The 12,752-nt window shown below is 42.6% G+C and overlaps 1 protein-coding gene across 3 annotated transcripts; it reads right to left on the reverse strand.

The window, feature by feature from the left end:
- Positions 1-2,929: 2,929 nt before the first annotated feature.
- On the reverse strand, positions 2,930-10,875 carry tmem185 (transmembrane protein 185). Of its 3 annotated transcripts, none has more exons than XR_009655823.1 (8): positions 10,763-10,875; positions 9,580-9,756; positions 8,956-9,163; positions 8,768-8,851; positions 8,320-8,496; positions 7,885-8,008; positions 5,273-5,605; positions 2,930-3,899 (listed from the first exon to the last, which is right to left on the reverse strand). XR_009655823.1 is itself a non-coding variant. In XM_060936572.1 (7 exons), the coding sequence occupies exons 1-7, from the start codon at positions 10,798-10,800 to the stop codon at positions 5,361-5,363; spliced, it is 1,053 nt and encodes a 350-aa protein (XP_060792555.1). In that variant the 5' UTR covers positions 10,801-10,875; the 3' UTR covers positions 2,930-5,360. The 3 variants fall into 3 exon arrangements, 1 of the variants encoding a protein (XP_060792555.1); XR_009655822.1 differs by having other exon boundaries at positions 2,930-3,091; positions 3,774-5,605; XM_060936572.1 differs by having other exon boundaries at positions 2,930-5,605.
- Between the last annotated feature and the right edge of the window lie 1,877 nt (positions 10,876-12,752).

A 12,752-nucleotide genomic window follows, 5' to 3' on the forward strand; every position in this document is an offset into this window, starting at 1 on the left:
TCTGATTTTCTTTTATTGACCAGGAAAATAATAGATGTATATTGGGGAAAGGTCTTGGATGTAAAAGCTGCTCTGGGTGTTGCCAGGTTTCCAATGCTGAAACAACTTTTTACTGCTTTGCTGTGCCTCCCACAGAGCGATGCAGATAGTGAGAGGGCTTTTTCATTGGTTAGGGAAATTCATCCTGAGGACAGAAAAAATACGGCTGCAGACACATGAACTGCACATCTGCAAATTAAAATGAAGTGTGATGAGGAGCTACAACTGCAACCCAAGCAGTGATATTATAGCTCGTGCCAAATCTGCAACATCTTTGTACAGCAAAGAACACTCCAAAAAGGAATAAGATTTAAATTCTTGTTATAAATTACTGGGAAGATTTTTCAATTTAACTTCATAATTTATTAATATTTTCAGTTATCCTTGTTTCCATAATATACTTGATGTGGTTCAGTCATCTTTAGTTGGATCGAACACTGCTTGTGGCGTCAACACTTTTTTCTCAAATGGAACTTTTACTAAACTTCATTTCCTGTTTGACATGATTATATATAATTTATTACATGTAACCTACTATTTTAATTAACATACCGACTCAGTACTGCTGTTATATTTCCAGTAATTCTCTTTGGTGGAGTGTAATATTGTCCGTGATGTCAACACTTGCCAAATAGAACTTTGTGTAATTTTTATGAACTATTTAATATTAATACATTTTATTTTCAAAATTTACATCAATAATTCTGGTATTACTGATGCAATGTATATTAAATAATTAAGTTTATAGTTCAGTAATTCTCTTTAGTAGATAATCATTTACTTGACTGGACATGTAGTCCTTTTTAATTCAGTTGTTTTCTCTGGGATCTAAAATTTCTTTTTATTCAGTACATGCTTATTTGATCCCTTTAACTTGATGCAGTGTGATAAATATGCTGATTACAATCGGAGTGTATAATGTGGAGTAAAACTATCAGTGCTTTGGATTATATATTGGAGTTTTTTCTCGTGTATAAGGGCTCATGGGTGTGTGTAAGAGAAAAGTACAGATTTTGTCAGGGCATGGGGAACTAAAGGTTGACATGTATGGAACTCCATGAAGACGTGGTGTGTGAAGGTTGGAGTGAAGAACTCGAGTGTCCTGCACAGAGCCCTGACTGAACTCAACCCCACTGAACACCTTTGGGATGAACTGGAATCTCCTCAACGTCAGTGTCTGATCTCACTAATGCTCTTATTGAGGTTTTTCACCCACGTGACCAAGTCATGTGATGCATCGTTAGGCTGCCATTTTGGACGTCACGGCTCGAATCAGTTTGAATGCGAGGAAGGCGACAAACGAAAAACATAAAAGAAAAAGGAGCGAGATGCAGAAAACACCTTCACTATCCAGCGACGTAGGGCATTTACAGGGCGAGCAGAGGGAGAGGGATTTGCAAAAATTGAGGTTAGCAGGCTTAGAGAACGACGTTTACCTGCTTCCACCAGGATTGTTCACTGACGTACGGAAGTACACGAAGCCCTCGTCTTTACCTGACTTCGGCCCACATGATCTGTATACCTATGTCGTTAAAAACCCATCGCCATACACAGGTATTGATCTGAAAGCGTATAAGAGTTTGGATGCCTACAGATATTTTGTGTCAGGCTGGGTAACATGCCTACATCAGCGGGTCGTCCCTGGAGCCGGTGGTCGCCATCTTATTACAGCTAAGGTTTGTTCACATTTTCATTTACTTTCGCTCCTCAGGATAAACAAAATGTTATTAAATGTCATTGAAATAACTTCTTAGTCTGTTGAGACATGGCCCGTTATAAATTTGCTGTTACCAGGCAATGACCAAGAACTGTATTATTAGGGTCGGTGTCTGTGCTGTAGCAGTGTACTAGCAGCTAGCTGTTAGCACTAGCTAATGTCAACAACATAGTAGCTAGTATGTTACTGTAGCAATGTTTACGTTCAGTCATTTGGATGACTGTTAAAACCTTTCAGTCTCAAGTTTTTCCTTTACTGGATTTACTAGTTTACTGTAATTATGATCCGGCAGCTATTTACACCGGATCCAGTGTAAATAGCTGCCGGAGCGTGCTCCGGCTTGCTCCCCCTCAAATTAAGCAGCGCGCTCCGGCTTGCTCCCGGGAGCAAGCCGGAGCGCGCTGCTTAATTTGAGGGGGAGCAAGCCGGAGCGCGCTCCGGAACCTTGGCCGGAGCACTCCGGGAGCAAGCCGGAGCGCGCTGCTTAATTTGAGGGGGAGCAAGCCGGAGCGCGCTCCGGAACCTCGGCCGGAGCACTCCGGGAGCAAGCCGGAGCGTGCTGCTTAATTTGAGGGGGAGCAAGCCGGAGCGCGCTCCGGAACCTCGGCCGGAGCACTCCGGGAGCAAGCCGGAGCGTGCTGCTTAATTTGAGGGGGAGCAAGCCGGAGCGCGCTCCGGCAGCTATTTACACTGGATCCGGTGTCTGTAACACGTTTTTTTTCAAGCTGGTTCTCCCTCTCTGTCTGCAGCATTAGTATGTAGCTTGACCTTCAAAATGGCGGACACCGGGGCGTCACGTGACCCTGTGACGTCAGGTGAAAAACCTCAATAGCTGAATGAACACACATCCTCACAGCCACGCCCCAAAATCTAGTGGAGAGCCTTCCCTGAAGAATGGAGCTCATTATAACAACAGTTTTGTGTAATGTGTATGAATGGAACATGTCATGATACAACACCATAAATATATTAGTAAAATGATGAAGGGTGTTGGGACTTAACCAGCTTATGAACGTTACAGTGGTGTAGTACTTCAGGCAATGCTCTCACGTTATATTAACACATTAAACACATTACACACTCAGTGTCGCTGTACTTCTGATGTTTATGACCTGTTGTACCACCGACATCATCTTTTTATTGAACTGAATTGCAAAGAAGAAAAATCCATAATATTTTGCATAATATTTTAATGTAAAGAGTTTCAACACTTTTACACGACTAATAGTACAGATGTAGTGTGAACAACACGTTGGTCCGTATCTGCTACCAGGAACTCCACTGCTGCTCCCTCAGACCAGCTGAGTACACTTTTACACGTTTACAAGTGTGCGTCTAAAAAAGCAGAAATACCCAAGCTGCTTTAACTAAAGTACATCTGGAAATGCCTGATAAACGGTCTACTTCAGAATATATTATACTGTATTGTATATCTACACATACAAGAGTGTATATGTACTGTATGTGTGTTAGGCTTGTGCGATATAGAGATTTATACGAGAGTACGGCTGAATGCTCACATCTGATTGGTCAGAAGGTGTGCACTGTTTCTGTGTAACAGCTCGAGAAATTCCAGCTGTAACATGAACGACAAGTTTAAATTAATGCATTCATTCCACTGTGTTATGGTTTCTATAGTAACAACTCACACACAGGGACGCTCCAATAAAGTAAAATGTATAATCATTGATGTGATGATGTTTTATTAGGAGATGTTTATTTAACATTTATGGAAGGGGTTTCAGTTGTAACAGTCAAAGTTTCCCAGCTCAGGAAAGTGTTCAGGAGCGAGAGCGAGAGAGGTTTATTGCTGCTATAACGTTAAGTGAGAACAGGAACTAATTCGTCTCTTAGATGTTCCACAGCATTAAACTGTTAAAATGTGTGACGTGTCGTTTGTTAATAAATTAAACAGTGTAATTGTTGTGAAATGGCTGCGGTATAAGCTGAATAAAACACTGCAACACTGTGATGTTAAGAATGTAATCTACTTCGGGCGGCGTAACAGTAACTCCACCTGTGTGTCTTGCCACGGTAACAGTTGTGTGGATGCTCTGAACTCTGATAACTGACGTCACCTGGAAGCCCCGCCCCCTTCCACCATCTCGCATGCTCTTGACTGGACTCGCGGCGCTCTCGGTTTCTGGGACGGGAAATGGAGAATGTTTTAGTTCATTAATGTGAAATAAAATCTATAAGTGTGTTCCTGTTAGGGGAAAAAATTGTCCAAAAATGGTTCACAGTGGCACTTTTGTTTTTTGGAACTTTCAAATGAGAAAAAGGAAAACATTTTTAAAAACTCTTTTAAAGAAAGTAAACATTCTGACAGCAAAGTATCAAATCTAACACTGTGAATAATGTTAACGGTGATGATCACTAAAAAGTGAGCGAGTATTTCTGCTCTCATGCTGCAGTCAGAGCTCAGACACTTCAAACACTGAGCAGCAGATCGACAGTGAAAATATCGGCCATGTGGATTTCACACAACTCATTTATAAAAGGAATTATAGAGAACATTTACAGTTTATATATATATATATATATATATATATATATATATATATATATATATATTTTTTTTAAAACTACAAATCCCCATCCAGCTGTGTGCGTGATGGTCTCTGCCTGTAAGCAGTTCCTGACCCCACAGCTGTAATAGTGACTCCTCTCCAGCCTCCGTACACATGACACGGTGGAAATGCTCTGCACGATTAAATCGTTTATCGTGATTTTTTTTTTAAAAAATGCTTGTTTTCATGTCTTTTTTTAGGTCCTGGATGATTAAACGTAATGGTAAATCATAACCAGGGAAAAATCAATATCGCACAAGCCTCGTGTGTGATGGCTTGAAGAGAAGATGGTTTCTTATATTCAGCTGTTAGTGTTAAATAGAGCTGCTTCAGAACTGGATTATTTTTCTCTAATAAAACAGGAAACGGGTCAGCCAGTGAGAATAAAACGACAGACAGTCATCTTAAATACACACATCACTGTGTGATAAGGGTACAAATACTTCCACATGGTCCATAAACAAAAACATGAGCTGTGTGTTGGTGAGTCAGTGTCCTCGAGCTTCTCCACTAAACACTGACTGATCAACTACAAACATCAAGTGATGGCAAAAGAATTAAATTGTTCGCTGCTGCCATACTTGGACAAAGATTGGAAAAAAAACCCAAATGGAACATGTATTGCTAGAAAAAAAAATGGCAGCCCTGGACATTACTCCAGCTTCTCCAGCTTCATGAACCATCGAATGTTCTTTGGCTTAGCTCTGTAACTTTCTCCACATTGTACACCACTTACTCTGGAAAAACTACAGAGGGTTAAAGGAGGGTTAAAGGAGTGATGGAACGTAGGAGTGTGGAAAACATCACGGGGGGGGAGTCAAACAGCAAGCCGTGCTCACTTCATTCCAGCCCCTTTTCAGCAGGTTTCTGTAAAAAGTTTTCAGCACTCAAGAGCTGAGGTCCTCTAAAACGTTTTGGTTTTTCCCATCTGGTCTGTTTCACTCACTTCTGGTGTTCCTCTGCTGACTTGAAGTGAACTCTGGTCCATGGCACTACACTCCTGTCTCTCTGCTCAAAGAATTCTGAGTTTATTTTTAATCCGGCATGTCGATGCATAACTTAGGTGGTGGCACAAAGTACTTCCCAGGACTCTGTGTGATGACGACGCCCGTTTTCTTGCGGAATATCGGCGCGATTTTAGGCGGCTCATGGGCAGGAAGCTCTTCAGAGACCTCTGAGTCTTCATGCTGCAGGTCGTAGGAGATGTTGCCGTACTCCCGCAGGAAAGGAAAGAGTTCCAGCAGGAACTGACAGAAGTCCTTACGAATGCCGAACCACCCTGTGGAGGAGAGGAACGAGCAGAATGTCAGAGAGAAGAATGTAATATCTGTACTTAAAATGGGCGTGGCTTAAACAGAATAAAAAAAAGGGTCAGAGATGCTGGAAACGCCAAAGACCCACATCAGCGGACCAGTTAGAGTCACATTACAGGGCTTTATACAAATATGATACGCAGCTTTATTTATTGTGATAAGTTTTGCTGAAAGACCATATTTCCATTTTCATGCCATAGACAGTGTTTGGTAAGTGTGTGAATGTGGAGTTTGTGTGTAATTGAGATGATAGAGACACACACTGCACATAATACACACTGAGTGGTGTAATTTATTACAAACTTGCTGAGACAGGTGTGGAAGCTACAAGCGTTTAAGGTTTATTTGACATGAGCTTGACAAAGACTGAAAAACGTGTTGGCATGAGATGAATTTATTGATTTGCATGCTCGCCTGATCAGACTGAAGTTAGAAGACTTTTGTCATCTGGAGAAACTGAAAATCTCCGTGAGACAGGGAGAACACTGATAAGGTTACAGCCTACATCACAATCTTTAATCAGTAACGTTGGCAGGGGTGTAACTCTGCTGTCATATTGTCGTTGTTTTCCTGTTAGCCATGAGACAGATCATTATTCAGGTCCTGACGTAAACATGCAGCTCAGACATTTTTTTTGCTGCGCTGTAAGTCAAAGTTCGCACAAGTATTGCACACAACTAGGAATAGTAGCATAGCATGCTAAGCTAACATAACCAGAACCATACTAACATGGACCTATCTAATCCTGGGGACTCTAACAGTCAAAGAACAGCTAGTCAACTAAATTAACCTTATTAAACATATTTGTCCCTGACACACAGTGATGCAAACTTGGGTATCAATGGCACGTATTCCCACAACTGATGTCTGAGTGTTATCGAGCAGGTTTGCTCATCTCATCTCATTATCTGTAGCCGCTTTATCCTGTTCTACAGGGTCGCAGGCGAGCTGGAGCCTATCCCAGCTGACTGCGGGCGAAAGGCGGGGTTCACCCTGGACAAGTCGCCAGGTCATCACAGGGCTGACACATAGACACAGACAACCATTCACACTCACATTCACACCTACGCTCAATTTAGAGTCACCAGTTAACCTAACCTGCATGTCTTTGGACTGTGGGGGAAACCGGAGCACCCGGAGGAAACCCACGCGGACACGGGGAGAACATGCAAACTCCGCACAGAAAGGCCCTCGCCGGCCACGGGGCTCGAACCCGGACCTTCTTCCTGTGAGGCGACAGTGCTAACCACTACACCACCGTGCCACCCAGCAGGTTTGCCAACTTGGTTTATGATGAAAAGCTAGTGAGTGGACAACTTTGCTAACAGCCAAACATCAAGCAAGTGCAACAACACGATACACAGCAAGGCAGCGAATGTGATATTACGTCTGAGTTGAACAGACAGAAGTCCAGCTCTGCGTCTGTCTCACAGACTTCTCTCTCTCTTCACTTTCACCAGCGAGTAAACTCCAGTCTGATTTACTCTTCTTCAGTCTCTTTTTCTCTTTCTGACTTCCTCCAGCAGCAGTTCTTTTGTTCTCTTCACCTCACTGATTTTGGAAGCTAGCCGGGTGCCGTAAAGCATCATACAGTTCTCATGAGAGGTCTCAGGGACACGGCCCACCAGAGTTACATCGTGCTATAACTGATGAACCGGGCGTGGACTCGGAATAGAAGACAAGCCTTTCTCCTGATCAACGAACCATTAAAATGATTTTGAAGCTGATATTTTAAGGTAAAATTCCTACCTAGTGCTGCTTTAAACCTCTGTTCGGAGCAGTTTTTAATTTATTTAGTTTATAAAGACCAAAATGCACATTGTTTTGCAAGTCTTTTCATAATTTTTCTACAAATTTTGTTCAAAATATTCTGAGAATCAAATTGAAATTGTGAAGTCACTATCGTGAATCGAATCGTGACTGGAGTGTATCGTTCCACCCCGATGTGTTTCTATAAATACTAGAGGAACGTTAACCGCAGGTGCTCTGAGCACTGACGTGAGACGAGAATGAAGAAACAAACAGAGCAGCACATGAGCAAGATTTATTTCACTATTCAAATTTTAAGTGTTTTTAACATGTGACTGATTTTGTTTCCTCATATCATCGATGCTGTGATGTCGGGATGGATTCTGACTGATACCGTGGGAAAATGAACAAATCGTTACACTCCCCGTGTCCTACAGAACTAAACAGATACACTGCAGTGAAAAGGGCATGATATCTATGAAGGGATCTGACTTACAGTGATTGCCTCCTTTTTGGCCGAACGTAGTTGCCATCAGCGTCACCAGGGAGATCCAGAGCGGCACAAAGACCGGCACAAATTTGGACTCGTAATGACCATCTAACTTGTGCACGAGGAGGATCTGGTGTAAAATGTGAATTGAAAAAGAAACATATAATGGGGAGAAATAAACAAAAAATTATAAACTCCAGTTTTGTACTGGATGGAAACGAAAAACTGAAATTCAGGACACTGTGGACCAAATGCTGAGAGTCACGTTTTGAAATGTAGAACACTATTTATTTTGCTTTTATGCTATTTAATTAAATTAATTTAAACGTATGCAAAGTGATAACTCATCAACAAACAACTTTATACCAAAGACAGTACTGAGGAAAAAATTAACGACTATGTAAGCACGCGCACACACACACACACACACGAATCTAATACCTCAAAGGTCAGCAGGGGTACAACGATGGCCATCCAGCTGATGGCCATGGTGATGTGTGTGCGCCGCTGTTCTGCGATCACATCCATCGATCGCAGGAAAAGCACAGACCAGACGATGTAATAAAGTACCACCAGACACAGGAATGACATGAGAATCCACAGCGGCACACACACCACCTGCACAAAAACAAACCGATAAATAATTAACAAAGAATAAAAAGAAAACTGTATCTTCACTCCCTCTCAACCACAACGTGTGATTAACTTTTTTTTATGTGAACTGTATATCTATATATCCAGAGTCCATTGGCACGGTAACACACATCTCTGTAAAATACTATTTAAAAACAGTCTGAATGATGAAACACCTGAACTTCAATCACTAGAACCTGAACTACTGCACCATCAGATCACATGACCTTTTTGCAGCAAGGGTATGAGATCGTACCAGCCACGGCCAGTTGATGATTTTATCCAGCCGCAGTGCGATGAAGATGAACTGCAGGATGTTTACAGAACACAGAATCTCGAGCTGAGAAGAAGAGTTACATAAGAGAGAGAGACGTTAATTGTGAGCTGAAGAACATGTAGCTGGGACTGAAGCACACACTCCTAAAATCTGATCGAGTGACTGACCTCAAGCGAACGATCGTGCCTGAAGCCCCACACACACGCAGCCACGGAGACGGGCGAAACGAAGAAAAGCGGCATGAAGACCAGCAGCCAGAAGTGTTTCCCTCTCTCCACACGGTCACACACCAGAACCTCAAACGTCAGGAGGAGGAGGTGGATCCCCACAGCGATCAGCATGGCCTTGAACTCAACACAGGTCTCACCCTCAGCCCTGAAAATCACGTGCATGCATGTGAACGAAAAATCATCAGTCGTCTGTCGATGGCTAGTGTGACCTTCGGGTTATCATCACATCAGAGACCACAGCCTCCTTCTAGCATGCTGCAGGTTATAAACACCTCCTTATACCTCGTTTCTGTATCAGACTCTCACAGAGAATTCATAACTCTCAGCTCTTTTCCTGGAAATTAATTGATGCAGCAATCACAAACTGATTGCTGAAGAGTTGGTGATAAATGATGATATACGGTGGTACAGTAGATTCAGTGGACTCAAAGACTGAATCATCGCCATATGGAAGTCTGAGGTTTACGCCCCTACTACACACACGCAATTACAATAGACATGTAGAGTTTAGTGATGTGTAATTATGTGCACGCCAACAAACCATTGTAGATGTTTGCTGACCTGTACTGAGGGTTGTGAGCCCATACCCCGGTGCCCACTGACGCCCCGATGATGACCATCAGCTTCCAGAGCCAGATGGGTGCAAACACGGCCCAGTAACTCCACTCTATATCTCTGTCCAGGCGTAAAGACAGCAGCACGGAGAACAGCAGCAGACACGCATAGATCAGGAATTTACTGAAAGAGAAGAAGTGAACAAACTGAGTGATATGAGCTGTTTTAACACGATCACCTGATGATCACCTGACGATCTTCACAACACGTACAGGTTCACTAAATCAGCATGGGGTCTGTCCATCTCGGCCTGGGGGACCGGACATGTATTAATTTAGTGACGGCCGTGGAAATCAGAACTCAGCATTATCAAAGTTTTTATATTTATTATTCCAGTTATTAACTTTTTAACTGGTGATGATTTGTGTGAAACACTTCTGGGTTGATCATTAGAGATGAAACTGCTTTATGATTATGTCAAAAAGCTATGAAAATAAAATAAATTAATCCAAATCTCAATTTAAACCCAAGTAAGCCTAATTACAAGCAACGTCAGCTCAGGTCTATATCTGTTCAGGAATAAAACATTCTATGACTCTAATAGATAAAATATTATTGTACAGATTTAAATAATGTTTATTAAGTAAATGTGCAGTGTGTGTTTAATTTTAAAGTCTGTGAACTCTGAAGTAACACTAACCTGTTCTTAAATGCATTATTACCTGCTTATTAACTGTAATAAAGCCTCAAACACATTGGCGCACACTGAGCACCACTGTACAGATGTTTTAACACCTGAGCACTTGATATTAATCACTCAGACTTCTCCACTTTAGTGTTTATTTTGTTTAAACTCCAGCTCTGACATCTACACTGTGGCATCATTAGACATCAGCAAAGTTAGCTAGATCTCAGCAGCAAGTAAAAAAAAAAAAAACCTCACCTAAACTGTCTGTTATAAAGGCTGTAATATTTAGTTGTATAAAAATGACTATCTGTGTTGTTTAAAGATGTGACTTTACATTAAAGGAGTCAGAATAAGGCGAGCTAACGAGGCTAAAGCCAGCTGTCCTGTCAGGATGCTAATGCTAGGCCTTTCAACATAACTAGCTGGCTAACGTGCTAACCACAGCTGAGTACACAAACACCAATAAACTAATAAATAAAAAGCACCGCTGCGAGTTTTTACCTCGGATTAAAATCCTGAAAGAATCCGCGGAGGTTCATCTTCCCTTCTCTTTACACCATGTTACAGCGCTGCTTCCCGCTGAGGCTGTGAGACGCGGAGCCGCTGAGGGACGGCGGGGGGCGGGGCGGGGCGGGGCGGGGCGTCCGCGAGCGCACGCAGATGTTTGGGAAACACGGCTCGAGGCGCGGACTGACGTGACTGTATCACGTGACCGAGAAACGAAAGCCTCGCGCCCCACCTGCTTTTTTGTTTGCAGTTGTTTCAGTGACGTGTTGAAAGAGTCACGTGCTCGTGTGCATTCAAAATAAAATTAAATGAGTTCAGGAGGGCCCTGTGATGACCTGGCGACTTGTCCAGGGTGAACCCCGCCTTTCGCCCGTAGTCAGCTGGGATAGGATCCAGCTTGCCTGCGACCCTGTAGAACAGGATAAAGCGGCTACAGATAATGAGATGAGATGAGATGAGTTCAGGAGGAAAAAACATCAGCTACAGCAGGAAAATAATCCTGTAATAATAATAATAATAATGTTGACACTCGTGACTGTTTCTCATCACTGTGAGATAATAGCCCACAAACCCTACTTTCTCCAGAGCTTGCATCTCCTCGCTGATCTTCCTCACCTCAGATCAGACACACATCCAGTATTTGGAAGTCATTCAGCTTCTTTCAATTTGTCCTTATTTCCTCACAGGTGTTCACCTGAAGAATTTCCTTCTATTTTCATTCTTAAGCTCTTCCAGCTCTTTCTTCAGGTTTGTCTCTCAAAGCCAAGTCAAGTCAAGTTTGTTTGTATCGCGCTTTTAACAATAAACATTGTGGCAAAGCAGCTTCACAGAATTTGAATGACTTAAAACACGAGCTCATTTTATCCCTAATCTATCTCCAATGATGAAGCCTGTGGCGACGGTGGCAAGGAAAAACTCCCTCAGACGACATGAGGAAGAAACCTCGAGAGGAACCAGACTCAAAAGGGAACCCATCCTCATTTGGGCAGCAGCAGACAGCATGACTATAACATTAACAGTTTTAACATGAAGTCAGTTTCGTTGATGTTATAAACTCTTCACTGATGGAAACTTGAGTGCAAAACTGTTCATGACAACTGCAGTCCTAAAGTTAGCAAGTCAACTGTAGTCCTCAGCCATAAAAGCATTACTGTAAGAGTCCAGAGCGTCCTCCAGGTGTGACTTTCAGCTGTCCACATGGGGCCGTCCTCCACAGGAGCGATGCGATGAGACTCCAACCAAACACAGGGCACCAGGATGGATCAGGCAGGTCCGAGGAGCAGAAGAGGTTCAGCATCTCGATCCCAGGATTGACCTGTAACTCAGAGGGACAGATTGGGGGGGGGGGGGGACAACACAGGTTGTTAGGTATGCCCAATGTCACCTGAATAAGTAGGAACAGTATACATATTGCACTGAGTACAAGCAGGGACTCCGGCAAAACTAACTCTGACAGCATAACTAAAAGGGGAGAGCCAGAAGGTAACACAGGCATGAGGGGCCCCGGGACATAAAGCAGCAGCCACTACACCGTCAACAAACTCGAGTGAGCAAGCGAGTGGGGACTGACGGCATCCATACATCCCAGTTTACCAAAACACTCTGTCTGAGGATCCTCCAGATCTACACCTTTACCTCATAAACACCATTAACACAAGGCTTTTATTTTTTAATTTTATTTATTTATTTTTATTTTACCAACTTTATTGGACTGTTACAAAATAAACATTAAAAAAAAAGAAATAAACATAATAAAGCAAGTCAGCCCAAAGGGGAGAACGCGAACGGGCGACCCATGCGAGGTGTTTCCCCGAAGATATAAAAAGAAAAATCATACAATTAAAATTAGACTAAATTGATCTGTGGCAACCACAGTCACGGTACACAGACCAAGTACATGAAAAGTCCGTATTATAGGTGGAGGTCAGCAATTCAAAGTACAGCTCTAACAAGGATGATTTGAAAACAGGGAGGCTACGGAATT

This window comes from Neoarius graeffei, chromosome 12, assembly GCF_027579695.1.
Source record: "Neoarius graeffei isolate fNeoGra1 chromosome 12, fNeoGra1.pri, whole genome shotgun sequence".
In the NCBI taxonomy this organism is placed as follows: Eukaryota; Metazoa; Chordata; class Actinopteri; order Siluriformes; family Ariidae; genus Neoarius; species Neoarius graeffei.

Bases quoted from the DNA above. Each gene is read 5' to 3' on its own strand.
- tmem185 (XM_060936572.1), bottom strand. From the start codon at position 10,800: ATGAACCTCCGCGGATTCTTTCAGGATTTTAATCCGAG. The intron at 8,009-8,319 runs GTATTAGATTCG...ATTTTACACCAG, and splicing joins TACCCCTGCTGACCTTTGAG to ATCCTCCTCGTGCACAAGTT. The intron at 5,606-7,884 runs GTAAGTCAGATC...TCTCCTCCACAG, and splicing joins CCAAAAAGGAGGCAATCACT to GGTGGTTCGGCATTCGTAAG.